The sequence below is a fragment of the Pseudoliparis swirei genome, chromosome 10 (assembly GCF_029220125.1).
Source record: "Pseudoliparis swirei isolate HS2019 ecotype Mariana Trench chromosome 10, NWPU_hadal_v1, whole genome shotgun sequence".
NCBI classification, from domain to species: Eukaryota; Metazoa; Chordata; class Actinopteri; order Perciformes; family Liparidae; genus Pseudoliparis; species Pseudoliparis swirei.
Genome location: NC_079397.1, coordinates 7,051,825 through 7,069,555, shown reverse-complemented (window position 1 = coordinate 7,069,555; position 17,731 = coordinate 7,051,825). Strand labels below are relative to the sequence as shown.

Here is a 17,731-nt window from a genome sequence, read left to right as displayed (position 1 = left end):
GCATGTGGCCGTGTTACACATGTGGAGCGATGGTGCTCATGTTTTCCCCGTCGGGGCTTCCTCTGATTAATGCGCCGTTACATATTCAACAGGTGTTACATTCTACCCTGTGGAGCACTATCTCAGCTGCACACAATGCTCATTTCTGATTGATGTAAGCGTAATATTAACCTGCAGGAGAGGAAGATCAATAATACTTTGTACCTCTCACCAGTTTCTGAAAGCCTGATGGCGGACAAGTTCGATGAATACGGCTACACGTTTATCGCACCGAGGTAGGTAGTTTATTTACATTTACATTTTCATAACCATTCAGAAAAAATATTTTCTTTCAACTCCCAACACGACGACCATGACATGGCTTAGAGGTGCAATTTCAACCCTAAAAGAATGCTTTTGTTTCCCACAGGGTTTACTGCAAGGACTTAAAGCCACCGGACAAGAACAAAAACAACACTGAGTTCCTCATCGAGTTCAACGATTACATCGACACAAAGACTCCAAACAACCCCATGTGTGAGTATCACAAAATGTGTTCTGAGAAACGTCTCCCTACCTGACGTGCTCCGGGTGCCTTTTAACGAAGGCGTTCATCTCGAGAACACAAGCTTTTACACTGGATCTTATCGTACACTGCCACAGTATTTACATCTCAAAGAGCTGCTCAGCCTCACAGCATTTGCAGTTGTGTGTATATGTGAATGAATCTCAGCCATCTGGCTTGATATTGAGGTGTGCATTGAACATTTAATGGAAGAGCGCCAACCAAAAACCTATTCCCAAAGGTCTCTCTTTGCAGTGAAATACAAGTCTGGCTTGATGGTTTGGTGTGCATGACCGGGCAAAGCTTTGTGATGTGGAACCCCTGTGTTCGTGTTACCCATTTGATGCTAACTCTAAAAGTCTGACCATCACACGCCTGAGTGCACATGTGTAAGGCACGCCGGCTTAGATGTGACACACACACGCTCGCACACACACAATATTCACCAGTAATATGCCTTCCACACCCCACCTATAGCCGCTCGACCTCATCCAATTACCGTGTGTTTGTGAGAAAGAGCAGGACACGTCAAGCCAGGAGCACAAGAGGAGCAATAAAACACAAATCAGGGGCCAGCGGACCTTCTCCTAAACATCTGACCAACGCATTAACATCCTTTCCATTTCTCGCATGCGTATTGAGAATTTCTCGCATCGATACGCAGCGCTCACTTTTTTGCCGCTCATTGAGTTAAACAGAAGGTCCCCGGGTATTTATAACAGATCTCCTTTAATTTGGGTTTGACGATTTCCAGTTTTGAGAACTTAGTTCAAACATCTCGACGTGATCAATGCAATACAACTTTTTACCCAATTGAAATACTACTTTCACCGTTATTAGCTGCTCATTTAACAGAGTCCACAGGGAGTCCAGCGGCCCATGTGGACTATTGGCGGCCTGAGTATCGTTACATGCTTTACTTGGTTAAGCCACTGCAGTGGCGAAGAAGTTGAAGTACATTAGGAATTCCTGGGCTGCCCTTAATAAAGAATCCCTAATGAAAACCACGGCACGAGGAGGGAAGGTGGAATAGGCGGGGGGGGGGATAAAGTGTTACACCAGCTGTTTTCTCTGATGTGTGTGGTGTGTCATAAAGGCCTGAGGAGTGGTGGGGGTACAGCGAGCGACGAGCCTCGATGTTAATGGACTTGAAGTTGGTCGTCGCAGAGTTCAAAGTGGCTGGCAGTGCCAAAAAAATGGGCGAGCGGCTTTTATCGCTTGTTATTTTTGTCATGTGGTCTCGAAAGAAGATTGTGTTACACCTATACCAACCCAACCACCTACACCTCGGCAGCATTTGGCACATTCATCAATACTTTTTGTGACTTTGAATACATAGGTTCATTCATTGCTCGAGCTTCACTGTAAGATTGTGTCTATTTGTGTCTGAGATGCAACCTTTTTATTCACAGACCTACTTCTACTTGGTCAAATTGGTTTTCTTCAATTGCATTTGGTGCTTGTATATCTCAGAATTTATGAACTGAAGCTAATTGCCACATTGCACTCAATTTGCGTTTAATTTTGGTTTCCTATAAAGTCATGTCAATGTTTAAATATTCCCAAGTTCCTTGTTGGCTATTAAAGCTACTCCGGCATTTGACAGTTAATAATGTGCCTCTTTAGGTGTTTTTAAAAATAGATTGAAAGAGTTGGAGGTAGGTTCATCTGGTTGTAGATGTTTTCTTTGACTGAGGTATGTGCACCTGTGTGAACTGGGTTATGACGACTTGAGTCTTAGTTTTGGTTTTATTCATGCTGTGATCCAAAAAAATGATCTTTCTTTTTTTTTATATTGTCTGTCTTTGTTTTATGTTTTATAGTCTAAAACTGTGTTTAATGTGCTACTGCTGCTGTCTTGGCCAGGACACTCTTGTAAAGGAGATTTTTAATCTCAATGAGGCATTTCCTGGTTAGATAAATAAAAAATAAAAAATAAAAATTTAAAAATGTCCGTTCTAAAAGGTCATGCAGACTCACTAATGGTATTAAAAGATGCAGTGACTTAAAGTTCAGGCTCAAGTGATGTTTTGATGTTTAGGTAACGTAGAGCTGGTGAACCGATTGCTCCTGGATGCTGGCATCACCTCGTCTCTGATCAAGCATTGGAAGGCAACCGACTCACAGTAAGTGAAGAACGGACATTGCCATCAATGATTTTCCCCTGATGCAGCAAAACATAAGGAAACGTAGCATCCATTTTTTTGGTCACTTGGTGTTTTGTAGTGGAAATTGAATACAGATGTTTCAAGTAGTTCAGCATCACCAGTAAATGTCATGCAAGCATAAAGGCATATTTCAGTTTTTGTAATTGTTTTGTAATTGTTTTATTGCTTTATCTTCTCTGCTTGTCAGGCCTGGTGTCTTGGCCAGATTTGTTGCCACGGATGGAGGGATCACGCGGGTCTACCCCAAAAGGTACGTTGTAAGCTCACCAGGAGCAAGTGATTATCTGATAAAGAATTACGATATGGTCTGCTAAAAAACCTGCAGCTTACCCATTAAGTGCTTTATATTCTATAGGTATCATTTTTAACATTCCTTCCTCCATTGCCATTTGATTTGAGTCATGATGGTAGCTGGCAAAGTAAAAACAGGCCAGTGATCACCCGAAAACTCACTATAAACTAGAATGGGCACTCGGTAGAGCGCATACCTTCGCATATCACAAGATTGGGCATTGAATTATGAACATTTTGGCATTAGTTGCATGCCAATTGGACAAAAATGTATCGTGCTATGGTAAAAAAGAGTTTGACCTTTCCATGACCTTGACCTTTGACCCGATTGATCCCAAAATCTAATCAAATGGTCCCCGGATAATAACCAATCATCCCACCAAATTTCATGCGATTCAAGAACATTTTGACCTGTTCATGACCTTTGACCTTGACCTTTGACCCGATCGATCCCAAAATCTAGTCAACTGGTCCCCGGATAATAAACAATCATCCCACCAAATTTCATGCGATTCGGTTCAATACTTTTGAGTTCTGCGAAAGATTTTGACCTGTTCATGACCTTTGACCTTTGACCCGATCGATCCCAAAATCTAATCAACTGGTCCCCGGATAATAAACAATCATCCCACCAAATTTCATGCGATTCGGTTCAATACTTTTTGAGTTCTGCGAAAGATTTTGACCTGTTCATGACCTTTGACCTTTGACCTTTGACCCGATCGATCCCAAAATCTAATCAACTGGTCCCCGGATAATAAACAATCATCCCACCAAATTTCATGTGATTCGGTTCAATACTTTTTGAGTTTTGCGAATAACACGCATACAAATAAATAAATACACGGCGATCAAAACATAACCTTCCGGCATTTTCAATGCGAAGGTAATGAGGCTTGAGATGGAGAGTAACTGATAAATTGAATGCCTCATTGTCATGCTTTCATTTCTCTCTCTTTACATTTCTGTACAGAATGCATAAACATAGTGAGAGCTTTGACAAGCAAACATGGTGGAGCCATTTTTGGGTCAAATTCGGACCTTGAGGCTTCCTTCCACTATCTACATAAAAATCCCACCAGATATTATTATATGTTTAACAACCACTAGTGTTGTATCAGCCACTGCCATTTACAAGCTAAAAAAACAACATGAACAAATCCAGATACAGTATTCTAACTACACTTCTTGTGTGTTGCTTTGTGTAAATGTGTCAACAGTGCCGGGCTGAACTGGGAAGGAGAAGCTGAGACTTACGAGTCAAGTTTCTATAAGAGAAGTATGGACAATGATCTGTACATCTTCACTCCAACACCCTACCTCTCCAGAGAGAACAGTAAGTAGAAGCCGGCATAAAGGTGTGTCGGGTGTGTTTTCCTGGTACTCCGTGTGTATGCACACGTACACAGTGTTGCTCTTCCTCTTGCAGCGAGTGAGGAGTCCATCCTGGTGAGCAAAGCAGTACACCTTAACATTGATGGAATCCTACTCAAACCCGCTGGTAAGGACACTCACATTATATTTACACATTTACACTCTTCATTTCTCAGAGTGTCTCGTTCTGCCACCTCTGTATAATACCCAAATAAGGCCTTTTACCTTCTGATACACACAGACACAGACCACTATTCATCATGTGTCCATTCCTCCCTCTGACATGTACACACAAACACACACACACTACAATATCAAATTGTCTGGTCTCCAGTGATCCCTGGCCAAGTTTGTATTTTCAAAGGTAATAAAGTAAAGTTGACACAGAGTTCCAACATGATCTTTTGTGTTTGATCCCAGTTGTCGGTGTGAAGCTGGACATTGGTGCCTGGATGGCGAGCTTCATCAACACCACACAGAAGATCAATGTGAGTGGGTTCTATCTGCATGACACGTATGCACACGGACACACACTTGATCCAGATTATGGATCAGACTTTTTATTACTCTTCCTGTATTTTCAGTGCAATGATGAGATCTGTGGCTGTCAGCGTAATGATGTGGTGAGAGGGTTAATTGCATATTGCAAGTTTCCGGCGATTGTCTTTCGATAAGAGCCATGAGAGACGCAGCGTTGATTTAATCTCTGTGTGATTCCAGTATGTAGACTGTGTCATCCTGGACGATGGGGGCTTCCTGGTGATGTCGAATAGAGACGAACACATCGATGAGGTGGGCCTCTGCATTTTATTCTCACTCGCAAAACTGAACGCCTAACACTTTCAAATACAATTAATAATGGTTACAAATGTCTTTATCAATGATTGATAAAGCCATCATTCAAATGTGAGTTGCTTTTTTGTGATGAATGAACATTGAGGATAATAATCTTGATCTTTACTGACACAAACGTGGGTACAGTAGGCCTCAGCATACCGTTGTTCTAACCTGACCCTATGCTAAATGCTAAATGCTAATCGCGTTGCCCCGCTGATGCCTGAGTAAATGTTTTTTCATGCGGCCTCGGCTCCTTCTTAATCAGGCCTGGGTGTGCGCTGGATAAATCAGTGGCCCTCTGATGTTTGGCAGCAGCACTTAAACCCAGGCGGGGACCCGAGGCCTTGTTTGGAAAGGGCTGTGTGCCCTCGATCATATGTCCTACAGGAGCAGGAGTTTCTCGCTCCGTAAGCTTCCCACTTTCTCTCCCACTTTATATCTTTCGTTCCTTTTCTTTCTCCCCGAAACCCTCGGGGAGTCTGCAGCCAACAGGGCTGTGACTGTTAATTCATTATTTGTTTTACTGCACAGGGAAAGGAGAGAAGGCTCCCTTTACCGTATAGATTGGAAGATTTATACATCCTTTGGCTGTTAGACTAAAAAGGAATGGATATGTGGAGGACGGCTTGTTAACGGTGACCTTACAGAGGGGAAGGAAAAGGATAGTTTGCATTTCCTCATGCACACGCTCACACACATGCACGCCTTTCAGCACACACACACGCGCGCACACACACGCGCGCACACACATAAATAGATGAGTACTGCTTACTGTACAAAGTACTTAAACACTCCTGAGCACGCGAACATGTCACACCAACCGAGACAAACTACTTCCTCTTCGTGGACATTTATGGCTGCCTGGTGGATTGTGTTAATCAGATTATACTGAAGTCCATCATGCTGGTTTGAATGTGATTTACTGAGTTTGTGTGCGTGTCTGTGTCTGTTAATTCCCTGTGAACATTGTCTGCACATCCTTGATTGTTTTTGTGCATGTGTTTTAACAACATCTAATAAAAGTGTTTAAGTACTCTGTAAATGTAAAGTATTGAGTAAACCTTCAGGCATTAACATTGGCATTTAAAACAAGAACATTAGCATACAGAGGGTTCAAAGGTATCTTCGACCTTTATTACTGAGACAATTTCCCCTATGAAATTGTGAAGTTAGTTCCACACTAGTAGTCTTGTATATTCATTTCTAATTCTAATTAATATCTGTTTGTGAAGTCCGTTTTTTTTATTTGTGTCTCCTTTACTGTATTAAGGAATAAGAGATGCAGTATATTGTTACTTTGTACTTTTTTATTTTAACATTTAAAGAATCTCTTCATATTTTTACGTTTTGAGAAATACACTTATTTGCAACAAAGTTAGATTATGGATAGCTCTCTCATGTTGCTGTGAAATATGAATATGAATCCTTCCCCATCAGACCGGCATAATTATGACGTAATTACTCAGGCCATGCGTCCAAACTTAATTATAAAATCTTTATTATTTTAGGTGATACTGTACTTACATGCATCATACTCCTAAACAGAACACAGCAAATCTGGAAATATAGTAATAGTGATTAAAATCAATGTTTAATGGGAGAAAAGAGGAAAAACGTGGCCCAGCAGTCCTCGGGCAACAAGAACCAAAAATGAAAGCATGTATGTGCAGCATGGGACGGTGTGTTATTGAAACGTGCTGTGAAATTACCTTGGAGTAAACATTTTGATTGTCCTCAGATTGGACGTTTCTTTGGTGCCATCGACCCGATCCTCATGGTGAACCTGCTCAACTCGTCCCTGTTCACCTTTACCAAGACTTTCGACTACCAGTCGCTCTGTGACCCTGAGAAAGAGAGCAAGGCGGCTGCAGGCCTGCGATCCGTCTACGTGGTGAGTTACATAAGCCAGAGACCATTCGCACACACACACACACACATACACACACAGAAAGCCACCCACGTGTGCACACCCACACGTACATGTTCACACATGTTGATAGCCATTCATTTACATCTACTCATTTACCATACAAGTACACATACAGCCATTTGTAACCATATCTGCCAGCTCACTTGCAAATGATCACACACACACAAACACACACACGCACAAAGGTTCACTCACCAGGGAGCCATAAATCTGGATCGAGGAGAAGGGAAGCAGAGGGTATGGTGAAAGCGTTAGAGTGGGAGTTTGCAGGACCAGGAACAGGATTAGGTGGTCCAGCGTGCTTGGCTAACACACCAAGTGATGTAGAAAGAGGAACTGGTTTTCATCACTTACAAAAACGAACAACTTGCAATGAAATGATGCAAACTGTCTGCAGACGTCAGCGGTGCTGATGAATGTCTCTGAGAGGCTGAAAGGCGATTACAGATAGTTGTAATAAGATGGTAGCTGAGAGGGAGAGTACTCGGAGGTATTTACAGATGCACAACGAACCCTCGCTAACAAGCGAAACCACATGATTTCCCGACAAGCAACACAAATGTTTACAACGCGCTAATGTGATCAAAATAAGATGCAAGTTGCAGTAATGTTCTGATGAAAGACTGCGTCAGCAGCCGGCGATGCCTCCGACATGATTAGTTAGGACTCCTTGATGACTCCACACGCCATCACCTTCCAAGAGAAAGGATGCAACACTCATTCACCAAAACAAGGCCCTTGCATGCTAACCATAATCAAAGCAGCGTGTTGGGCCTCTTATTCAAAGCGTTTGCTACTTTGTCTTTTCACTAGCTCTCTGTTTACATATTCATGTTCGCATCTGTTGAGGAGGATTGTGTTGTAATTTCCTCAGAGAGAGAAGAAGATGAACTGTCTGCCTGGCCTTTTGGTCTTTGTGCCCGGCTAGACCGGACAGTCTTCAGCCGCTGTAAACACAAGCAGGATGTCCAGATTGACTCAACCACTTTAAAATGAGTCGTCCGAAGATTATAAACGTCTTCCTCTGATATTAATCCATGTTTTCTGTCCCCCTCAGCCCACAATTGCAGATATTTTGAATTTAGGATGGTTTGCAACCGCCGCAGCCTGGTGAGTCGGAACTTTTTTTTGATGGTTGGCGTTAATGTGAGTATTTTTATTTTTTAAACAAAATATATACTATAAAAGACCGTATTTAGCCTCAGATCCGAATGGAAAGCAGGCAAGGATTTGTTTTTCCACGATGGACACATAGCATCTGTTTAATAGCTGATCCCAGGACAGTCAGCACATACCACAACATCTTCCCTTGATTTATTGTTGCATTAGCATTTACACAAATGATTTATTGTGGATTGTGTTCCAATAAATCCAGACATTTTTCATCTCTGTGTTTTTGCTCTTAGGTCAATACTGCAACAGTTACTGGTCAGCATCACATTTCCCAATTTCCTAGACGCAGGTGAGTTTCTATCAATTTGACACCGAGCGTTGAGGTTATTCTTTTTTTTTGCGATAGTGAGCAAATGGTCTCATTATGGAAATAAAGTGGGTGTTAACGTTTACTTTGACAAGGCCTTAAAAGATATTTAGCACATTATTTTCAAACTGTTTCTTTATCTTGAATTCTGGCGAAATACTCAACACGTGCCAAAAATATGTAGAGCAGTTGATAATAACATTGTCCATCGGAGCAGTTGAAACTTCATTTTCTTCAGAGGAGTCCGAGTGTGTAATGGGTTTTATGTGTACACGATGTTCATTGGTTTGTTCAGCCATTTGTTTGTGTTATTTCCCCATTAGACTTTTGGGATTTATGGATTTACAGTATGTGATTTTAAAGCGCCACAGAGTCCAAAGAGCCCCCCACAGAGAAGCCCAGTGTACCTGTGTGTGGAGTAGCAGTCACACAGACAGCTCTGACTTAATGCTTTCCACATGTCCAATTGAGTTTCATGGATTTCTAAAAGTCAAAAGATGCATACTTTTTTCGTATTGCCATTCTGCACCACTACAGATCTATAGTTCTAAAAAATGGAGATCATTAAAGCTGCACTCATAAATGTTTTTATACCAGACTACCGAGGAAAAGGCTGTGAATCATCGTCACTTTCCCTCACACCCACGGGGTGTTTTAGTGTCTTTCCGTTTATTGTTTTGTTTTTTACGGCCAGTTGTCTTTCGACGATATCACACTTGTTTTTATGTGTCATCTGTTAACATGAATAAACATGAATGTGTTTGTGTGTACATCCACAGCCGAGATGGATGAAGAAATGTCGGATGCCATGCTCAAAGAAGTCTGCATCACAGAGCAAACGCAATATTACTTTGAGACCAACGACCCTTCTTTCAGAGGAACAATTGACTGTGAAAACTGCACCAGGTAAAACATTTTAAAACACCTTCTCAGCTACTCACAAGGCATATAGTGAAAGTATAATTAAAGTTCAAACACACTCCCAGACCTGATCGGTTTGCATCCATGAGACACAAATGAAGTCCCGAGAGGTGGCACTAAGAGAGGGCTGTACAAAGTCACATGCCATGAAGGTGAAGTCAAGTCACTAGTGTGGACCACCTTCTTGGCATATTCCCCTATGTGGTTGTGCAAACGTGTGTCTACGTACACCATTTTTAAGGCCCCCTGGTGCCGACTAATGGAGTGCCTGCCCGCATGCCGCGCAGCGTTCCTGCACATTAGCCGCACATACATTTCTCTTTAACGAGCGCCATTAAAAGAAATGCCAGAGAAAATAATTTGTGCACCAGCGACATGTGGGTTTCAGTAAAGGTCCTGGAGGACAGCAGGGTGGCACAGAAGGTCTGTGTCCCCTTAGAAGGAAAGCAGTCTGGAGACCTGAGCCATCCAGAGGGCACTTTGCATTGTGGTCAAGAGAGTGTTGCTCATGCCAAACGGGTTACTTCCTTTCATGACTTTCTAGTACAATCATGCTCAAACTAAACTGTATCTCCATCTTTCCTGGACTCAAGCCCATGTGTACAACCTCCCCCGTGTCTCTTGTGCGCCTGCTCCTCTCTAGACTCTACCATGCTGAAAAGCTGCCCAAGACGAACCTGGTCTTCATCATCGCTGATGCAAAACTCACCTGCTCGTCCTGTGACACCAAGCCGTTAATACAGGACGAACAGCAGTGTATCCTTTCACCCATCATCTGGCGGAGAACATGGATGTGTGATTGAGTGAGCAGATGTTTCAAGAAGCTTGTGTTTCAGACAAGATAACCACGGAGAGATGCTGCTCACCAGTCATGACGATACCCCTCATTCGACATCAGCTCAAAGTGGGTGAATGGTTCCCAAATTATTAATATTTCAAATTTGGCCCCGATCAACAGATGCGTCTGCGCTGCGTCTCTTGCCACTGTGTCTGTAAAGCAGATGGTGGTGTGCGGGAAGCCTCTGCTGGATAGCTTACAAACAAATCTAGTGTGTTCTCAAACACACAGGGCTGTGGTCGATTATGGATTAAGCCTCTTGGAAAACGCAATGCTCGACAATAACAGCAACAACACTGATATAATGAGTTCCAAGAGGAGACCACTCGCTTTAATTTTACTGGATTTGTTTGATCTGGACAGTAATATTATATATATTTCATAGTATTTCCCGACCTTTAATCAAAATGTTACGTCCATCGGGTAGTCAGATTGTCTCCTGAAAGATAGGACTGTCGATGCTTTTACTAACGCAGAACCACTGAGACACTTTGTTATGTTCCTGACGTTACTCGTCCAGCTAACGGTCCTAATCCCTGTGAACTGGCTCAGAACCCTCGGTACAGGAAAGGGCCCGCGGACTGTTTTGATAACAACGAACACGTAAGTGGCTTTCATCAGACGTGGACTGCTTCTGGATGAGAGCGATATGTGTACGGCTCCGTTGCAGAGGGTGCGCTGTGTCGGGTTTCTAGCTGCCAAACTGTGAGACCATTGCTGCTTTATTAGTCTCTTAAGAATTAAAGACGTTTGGCAGAAAATGCAGCCTGAAATGGGAAAAGGCTTTTCAAATGAAAGCGTGTGCCTTGAGGCTACTGTTTCTGGGGTCTCACTGCTAAAATCATTTGAATTCATCTCCGAAACAATCTAGGTTTGGTTACAGCTTCCGGAACAGAGCTTCAGCCAAAGCTTCTAGAAGCTCAGTGGAACTACAGAGTCCTTTGATAATTCGTTGTGGTTCCTCACTACAATCGACCACTTCCACATTATTCATAGTGATTGGATCCATTATTGATAAGAACATATGTATTGGAACAGCTTTAAACTGAGAACATATAGAACGACGGCTAACCAGAAGTTCAACAAAGAAATCAAATTGGCCAGACGAATAAATCAGGACACACAATTGGAAATTCAACTTGATCTATTTTGATATTTGACCTTGCAAATAAGGGGTAGCAACAACAATATATTATGGACCAATAAAAAATGACTTTTTGGCAGTCTCACTGGCCCGGAGCCCAACATCCGTAAACTGCGCTCCTGATATGGAAACTTCAGTGAAGAAATTCTACCCATGGCACCTTTCCATCACTAATATCGTGACGTGGTGCATGTTATTTCCTCCTTTTGTTTTGTTGCATTCCCTCTCAAGCTGTGTGCGTGCAGTATTCCCACACAAAAACTAACTTAACTAATCCAAACAAACATGTTCACGAGCGGCACATCGTCTCTGCTTGTGGAACCTCTGCACTCGAAAGCTCTGTTTGTTTTCACTCTATAGTCTTTTTCCAGTGTCTTAATGTTTCAGCTTTATGAATGAACTCTTATTCCTGCTCACTCACATACACACTGAAACATCACACACACGCACAAACACACACTCTGCTCTCACACGAGTGAATGCGTATGTCTCGTACGACTGTTGTCTAAACTAATTGTCATGCCTTCTCTGGGCTCATGTTCGCTTTCTAATATCTTGCTAACTATGTGGATCGTTTGCTGCACGACTCTCTTTTCTCTCTGTTTTCTCTGTTTCCTGCTCTGTGATTGGCTGTTGATGGTTAGGATGAGGCCATGTGCCGCAGGAGCATAGGCTCCCCATTGGCTTCCTCTCTGCTCATTTTACTGCTGCCACTGTTCATGTGCTGTCTCGGGTCAGTCCCACACTGCTAACTTTCTCTTTCATTATTATTTCTCAACCTTATCCGACATTCAATCTCACTGCCTTGGACTCTTCACTTTCACACTCGTTCTCCTGGTGTTTCTCTTTTGTTTGTTTTCCTCGCCTCCTCTATTTACATTTCTGACCGTTTCTGCTTTGTTCCACGTCTGTGTGTCTTTTTTTCCATTGTTTTCCAACCCTTATCTTTCTCACCTGTCACTCTCCCCAAACTTACCTCCCAGTCTGTTTCTGACTCTCGCCAACATTTCCTCCATCTCACCTGACTTTGAACTTTAAGCCATGCTCTTTGTGTCGTTCCCCGTCCATCACCGTCAGTCTCAGGCATAAGCTCCTATGTCTATATATCTGTGGACGTCTGATTGCTGATGCTAGCTAAAACGGGCCCCTCACTTCTCGTTTGCGTGGAGACGTTTGTGCGTCTCCTTTAATGAGTCTCAGCTCTTTTCCTCTCCAAAAACATATCAAGGGAAGACATTCTTTCCCTTGTACCTCACCAGATGCTAAACAAACAGAGTGTGAGTATCCGATCTGTTTTTGTTCAGACATGATGACTCAAAGTTTAAAAGAGACATTTCAAAGCTTTCTTTTTCTACATCTTCTGACCTCTTGTTTGAGCCCAACGTCCTGGTTGACCATTTGCAAAACTTAAATTCCAAGAACTGGTCAAAAATGGTCAAATGGTCAATTTCTTTATATTTCCAGCTAACCTTTAAAATCCTTCAAAAGGATATTAAGTACACGTGGTAATGGTAAATGGACCTGTACTTGTAAAGCACTTTTCTAGTCTTCCGAACACTCAAAGCGCTTTAACTACAGGACGTCATTCACGCATTCATACACTGATGGGAGGGGCTAAAGTGTCACCTGCCTATCAGGACTAACTAACATTCATACACACGCGCATACATTATAGGCGCAGCTACGAGAGCAACACTTAACGGCTACATTCATAAAGTAGGAGTTGCATGTCTCAGGGAAATAAATCAGCATCCTCAACAGTCAATAATCCATAGAAAGGGCATGAAAATAGAAATACAACATTGTGTCGTCTTGTATTTCAATTCGTTCGAACTCTGTTTTAAGTATATGGACATGAGTCAAAAATGTAGCTTATTTGAAATCAACCTTTAACCCCATCCATATAATGTATTGAATGTTTTTTTATTTTGAAAGGAAAAAAGACACTACGGTCCACATGTAATAAATGCAGAGTAGCGCTCTTATTGCAGCTCCATCCACACCACGTCTGCAGTTGCTAGATTGAGATTAGACGATCAGCATTCGAGGGAAGGGCTTTTGTGAATGGAAGATTGTGAACTCTTCAGTGTCTTTAAAAATCTGTGACTTCACTTCTTTTCTTTTCCATCTGGCTCCAGGAGAAGGACCCTGACTGTGGCGGGGCGTCCGGCCTGAGCCCCTCACTTTGGCTGATGGTGGCCCTTCAGCTGGTTCTGCTCTGGGTTTCGACTGGCTCCAGACCCCATACCATCCCATCATGACCTCTGAAAATCATCATCACACCCTCTCTCTCTCGTTCTCTCTCTCTCTCGCTCTCTCTCTCGCTCTCTCCCTCCGATATCTCCAAAATGGCAACCAGCATGCAACGCTGCCACCAGAATGACGAACACCTGATGAGAAGCACTTGTAACAAACAAACAAACCAAAACCTGTGAGCCCCACATCTTGTCACTTCCTCCTTTTGATACCTTCGTTTTCAGGGGTTTCAGCCAAGTGATTTCACCGGGTGCAGTGTTGAAAGAAATGTTTATTGGAAGATAGAACTTTGAAAGACCTCAACCGTCGCTGCCGTTCACGTCTTCAATCGTCCCCGCCAGCTGAGATTAGAGGAACCCGAGATTCATGTGGATTGGCGACTTATGAATTTTTTCTGGATTAATGTCAATGACGATATCAATCGGACTGCCTTATATTATCAGAGGGTTTTAAATCACGATTCGGGAGGGGGGGAGGGGGGGTCTGACTGTTTAATGAAGATGTTGAGCAGTTCAGGATCAGCGCTGCCTTTTGCAAGCGTGTAATTTATTTTGAATCAATTTGCAGTGACTAGGTATTAGGTATTTATTGTTTTGTGATTGAGAATTCGGCCAAATTGCAGTACGAGATGCCAAATCTTTACATCACAACCTCCTCGTGCCCTTCATTTGCCTCCATTGGGTTGCTGAAAAATGATGTTGTCTCTGTTTTAGATTGCACTCAGCAGAACATGTTTACGGTGTCCCCGAGGGTTTCGAAAAAAGATGCACATAGTCGTGAGGTTCCCTCTTACAACGTATTATACCAGAGAAATCACTGCAGTCAGTCCGTGCTCGTGATCCTCTTTACTGCTGTATTTTAATTAGTTTTCTCCAATATACATTTTTCTTGTTTCATTATGTGTGCCTTGTTTTCCATTGATTACATATAAAAAAAACAGAGTGAGAAATTACAGATGCTCTACTGTAGATCTATTGATTGAATTAGTGTCATCGTGTTTACCAGAATGCAGTTAGATTAGTTACCAAACCACTGCTGCAGAGCAAAATAACAAAATAATAAAATTTCACAGGACACAAACAAGCTAAATGCCAATTCAGTAATAATTACATCAAAGGGGAAAAGAAAAAACGACATGAATTTTGGTTTTCATATAATTTAAAAGACGTAAATTCAAATAGGCAGGAAATAATGTGATGTGATGGTTGTAGACAACACGCAGAGGATAAAAACATCATTTTTTATTCAGAGGATAAAAACATCATTTTTATTTCAAGCTACACTTGAAAGTGTGTTTGCTGCTGCTGTCAATGAGTAATCCCTCTAAACAATCATTGTTTGGTTGTCTGTTGGTTTCAGGTAAGAAATTGACAATCACAGGTTACAACAGTAATCTTTGACAGCTTTTATTGATATCAGATACGTTAGGATACACCCCGTGGTTAATAATAACCCCAAATCATCAAATGTCCCCGTTCACTGTACGACAATTTCAATTGCAATGTTTTTGAGAATCAAAACATCAATAGAGGAAATCATTTGGGGAATTTGGAACACAAATTAAGCCGCAAGCACCACATTTGTCTCTCACCATCAACATACTTGTTTTACTTAAATAATTGCTGTTGCATTATACTGAATAATAATGTCAGTTTTTATATTATTTGTATTCCTTCGGCTTATTTGTCCGTTGTCTTTCAGGGCAAAAACACCATCATGGTCAGAAACTTTTAAGTGGTCCTGGGTGCACTTGTTACTCTTCTTCTATATTTTACACTATAACCATCCAACAAAATCGATGTGGTTAAACTAAACATGGTATTAATGCTCTTCATTCACTAAAATACTCAAGAATATAAAGTGCCATATAGGACTCTCTTATTCTCTTGTGGAGGAACCTATTATCATAATATAACATTTATGCAATTTACCAAGGCAACATGTACGTCTCATAAATGGTTTCCCTGTGCTGCATGGTAGTGGCGTAGAATTTAATTACAACAAGCATATCCAGTGTGCTCCTGCTTTAGTGTGTCTTGTTGGGAAGCATAATATTCTGCGTGTCAGCCATTTATTTGTACATGATGTGATGAAGTATGATCAGCTATTACTGCCTTTCTCTTGGGGGGGGGGGGACAGCATTTGGCTCCGCCCTGCTCTGAGTCAGCTGGGGAACGAGAATCTAATTGGCCAACGTGATGTTTGAAGCACTAGTCAATCTGTCCACTGGTTCAAGCCATTTATGAATCGCTATTATTTCAGGACCATACCGGTGATTTAGCAAGTTTCAACCAATCATTGCAAATCATGAATACTGTCTGCTATTATGTCTAGTCTCCTACTTTAAATCTTATCAGAGGGTTTTCCTAGACCTAACCACACCGTTTTATTGTCTTAAGTCCTTTATTGTCTGAACTTAATATGTTTTTTTGTTCAATTGGCACTTCACTAAGTCCTGCATCCTGGCCAATCAACTAGCATCAACTAGCTCTGCTTTATAGACGTTCATGCCATCGATTCAAATTTTCTTTCTTTTCAGGCTGGTTTCGTGGAATTGGAGCTAGTCATGGTGACATGTTAGGTAAGAGTAATCCTGTTACATGTAGAGGTTGGAGCAGGATATGCGTTTTATTAAAAACACATGCACATGCAGTTTGGCCATCTGAAGCATGAGAATTGATAACTGTTGATACCGCTGATTAAATTGGCTGATTACAAACAACATGGTGCTCTAGTCTTGAGCCCTTAAGAGAGTTTTACAGAAATTAATGGAAAACAATGTCTGCCTGAAAAGTAAGAAAATCACTTTTAAAAGTGGGAAAAGGTGGATATGATCTTCTTTTTTTCCTAATAGGCTAAATATACATTAAATGTAGTTAAGACTATTCTAACCTTTTGTGGTTAAACTTGCACAAATACTGGCATGGTCTTTTAAGTCACACAATTACACACCACCTAAGAGGCCCCAGCTGGCTGCTTTTAGAGATGCACAGAAAACATTGGAGAATGAATACGAGCTCCATATATTTGTCCAGATGAAGTGCTAAAATCAGATGCTGTCACTTCAGGAACAATATACTCTTGATGTGATATGAAGTGTTTTTGACTCTGTTGGTGCTCATTGTGTGGGTTGGCCTTTTTATTTCTGGAATCTTGAGGATTGCTCTGTGTGTGTTTTGTGTCTGTTACCTTGCTGCCACTCTTTGGCAGACGATTGGCGGACCCGTCAGTCAATCTCTCTCTGCCTTCGGTTTTAAGGGAGACTCTCGATGGAGGCGTCCGTCAAGCCGTCCCTCGCCAGAATCTTTCTTGGTCTTGGTGGGCCTCTCTGTCAGTCTCCCTTGATTGTGCTTTAACATGTTAGTGGAACTTGATTCATGTAAACATTTGTATAAAACTGATGTTGTTCTCAACAAACAGAAAAAAAGAACTGTTTATAATCATGGGGAGGAAAAAATGTGTTTATTCGTGTGCAAATGAGGTACATTCAGAATAAAAGTTGATGATTACTATCTGTTGCATTGCGTTTAGACTTCTGGATCATGTCCGTTCTTTTCCCAAATATTTCCTTTTTTTTCCACAACGGATCATATTTCTGTTACTAACTTCTGTCACATGCCTACACACATTTCCCATCCAAATGTGTGTGAAAATGAGAAGGAAGCGCCCTGAGTCCGCTCTCCCGATGTCGAGCCAACATCAGAAACTGCCTCCCTGCCAAAATCAACAGGAAAAGAAAGGATGGAGGCGTAGCTTCGGCCACATCTCTCTACAACATTGAATTTGGCTCAAGGACACGTCCATTAACAACGACCCGTAATGTTCTCTAGTCATAAATTTAAAGTAATTCCTGTTTTCCCTTTTGTACGTTGATCAAATAGTAAGTGACTTTCTCGTTAACGCAGTCCGCTTCACACTTGAACCTGAAACCAGCTGTGCTCAAGCCCA

The 17,731-nt window shown here is 41.8% G+C and overlaps 1 protein-coding gene across 1 annotated transcript in view; it reads left to right on the top strand.

Annotated features, from left to right (window-relative positions):
- Positions 1-17,295, top strand: part of LOC130200419 (voltage-dependent calcium channel subunit alpha-2/delta-1-like) — a 75,229-nt gene extending 57,934 nt beyond the window's left edge. The window contains exons 23-38 of the mRNA XM_056424690.1: positions 215-275; positions 410-516; positions 2,586-2,670; positions 2,900-2,962; positions 4,224-4,339; positions 4,433-4,504; positions 4,798-4,865; positions 4,962-5,000; positions 5,098-5,169; positions 6,953-7,105; positions 8,202-8,254; positions 8,551-8,606; positions 9,404-9,530; positions 10,189-10,301; positions 10,904-10,986; positions 13,666-17,295. Coding sequence (XP_056280665.1) covers positions 215-275; positions 410-516; positions 2,586-2,670; positions 2,900-2,962; positions 4,224-4,339; positions 4,433-4,504; positions 4,798-4,865; positions 4,962-5,000; positions 5,098-5,169; positions 6,953-7,105; positions 8,202-8,254; positions 8,551-8,606; positions 9,404-9,530; positions 10,189-10,301; positions 10,904-10,986; positions 13,666-13,788 — 1,391 coding nt within the window. The 3' untranslated portion in view covers positions 13,789-17,295. The remainder of the gene's footprint in view (positions 1-214; positions 276-409; positions 517-2,585; positions 2,671-2,899; positions 2,963-4,223; positions 4,340-4,432; positions 4,505-4,797; positions 4,866-4,961; positions 5,001-5,097; positions 5,170-6,952; positions 7,106-8,201; positions 8,255-8,550; positions 8,607-9,403; positions 9,531-10,188; positions 10,302-10,903; positions 10,987-13,665) is intronic.
- The last annotated feature ends 436 nt before the right edge of the window (positions 17,296-17,731 follow it).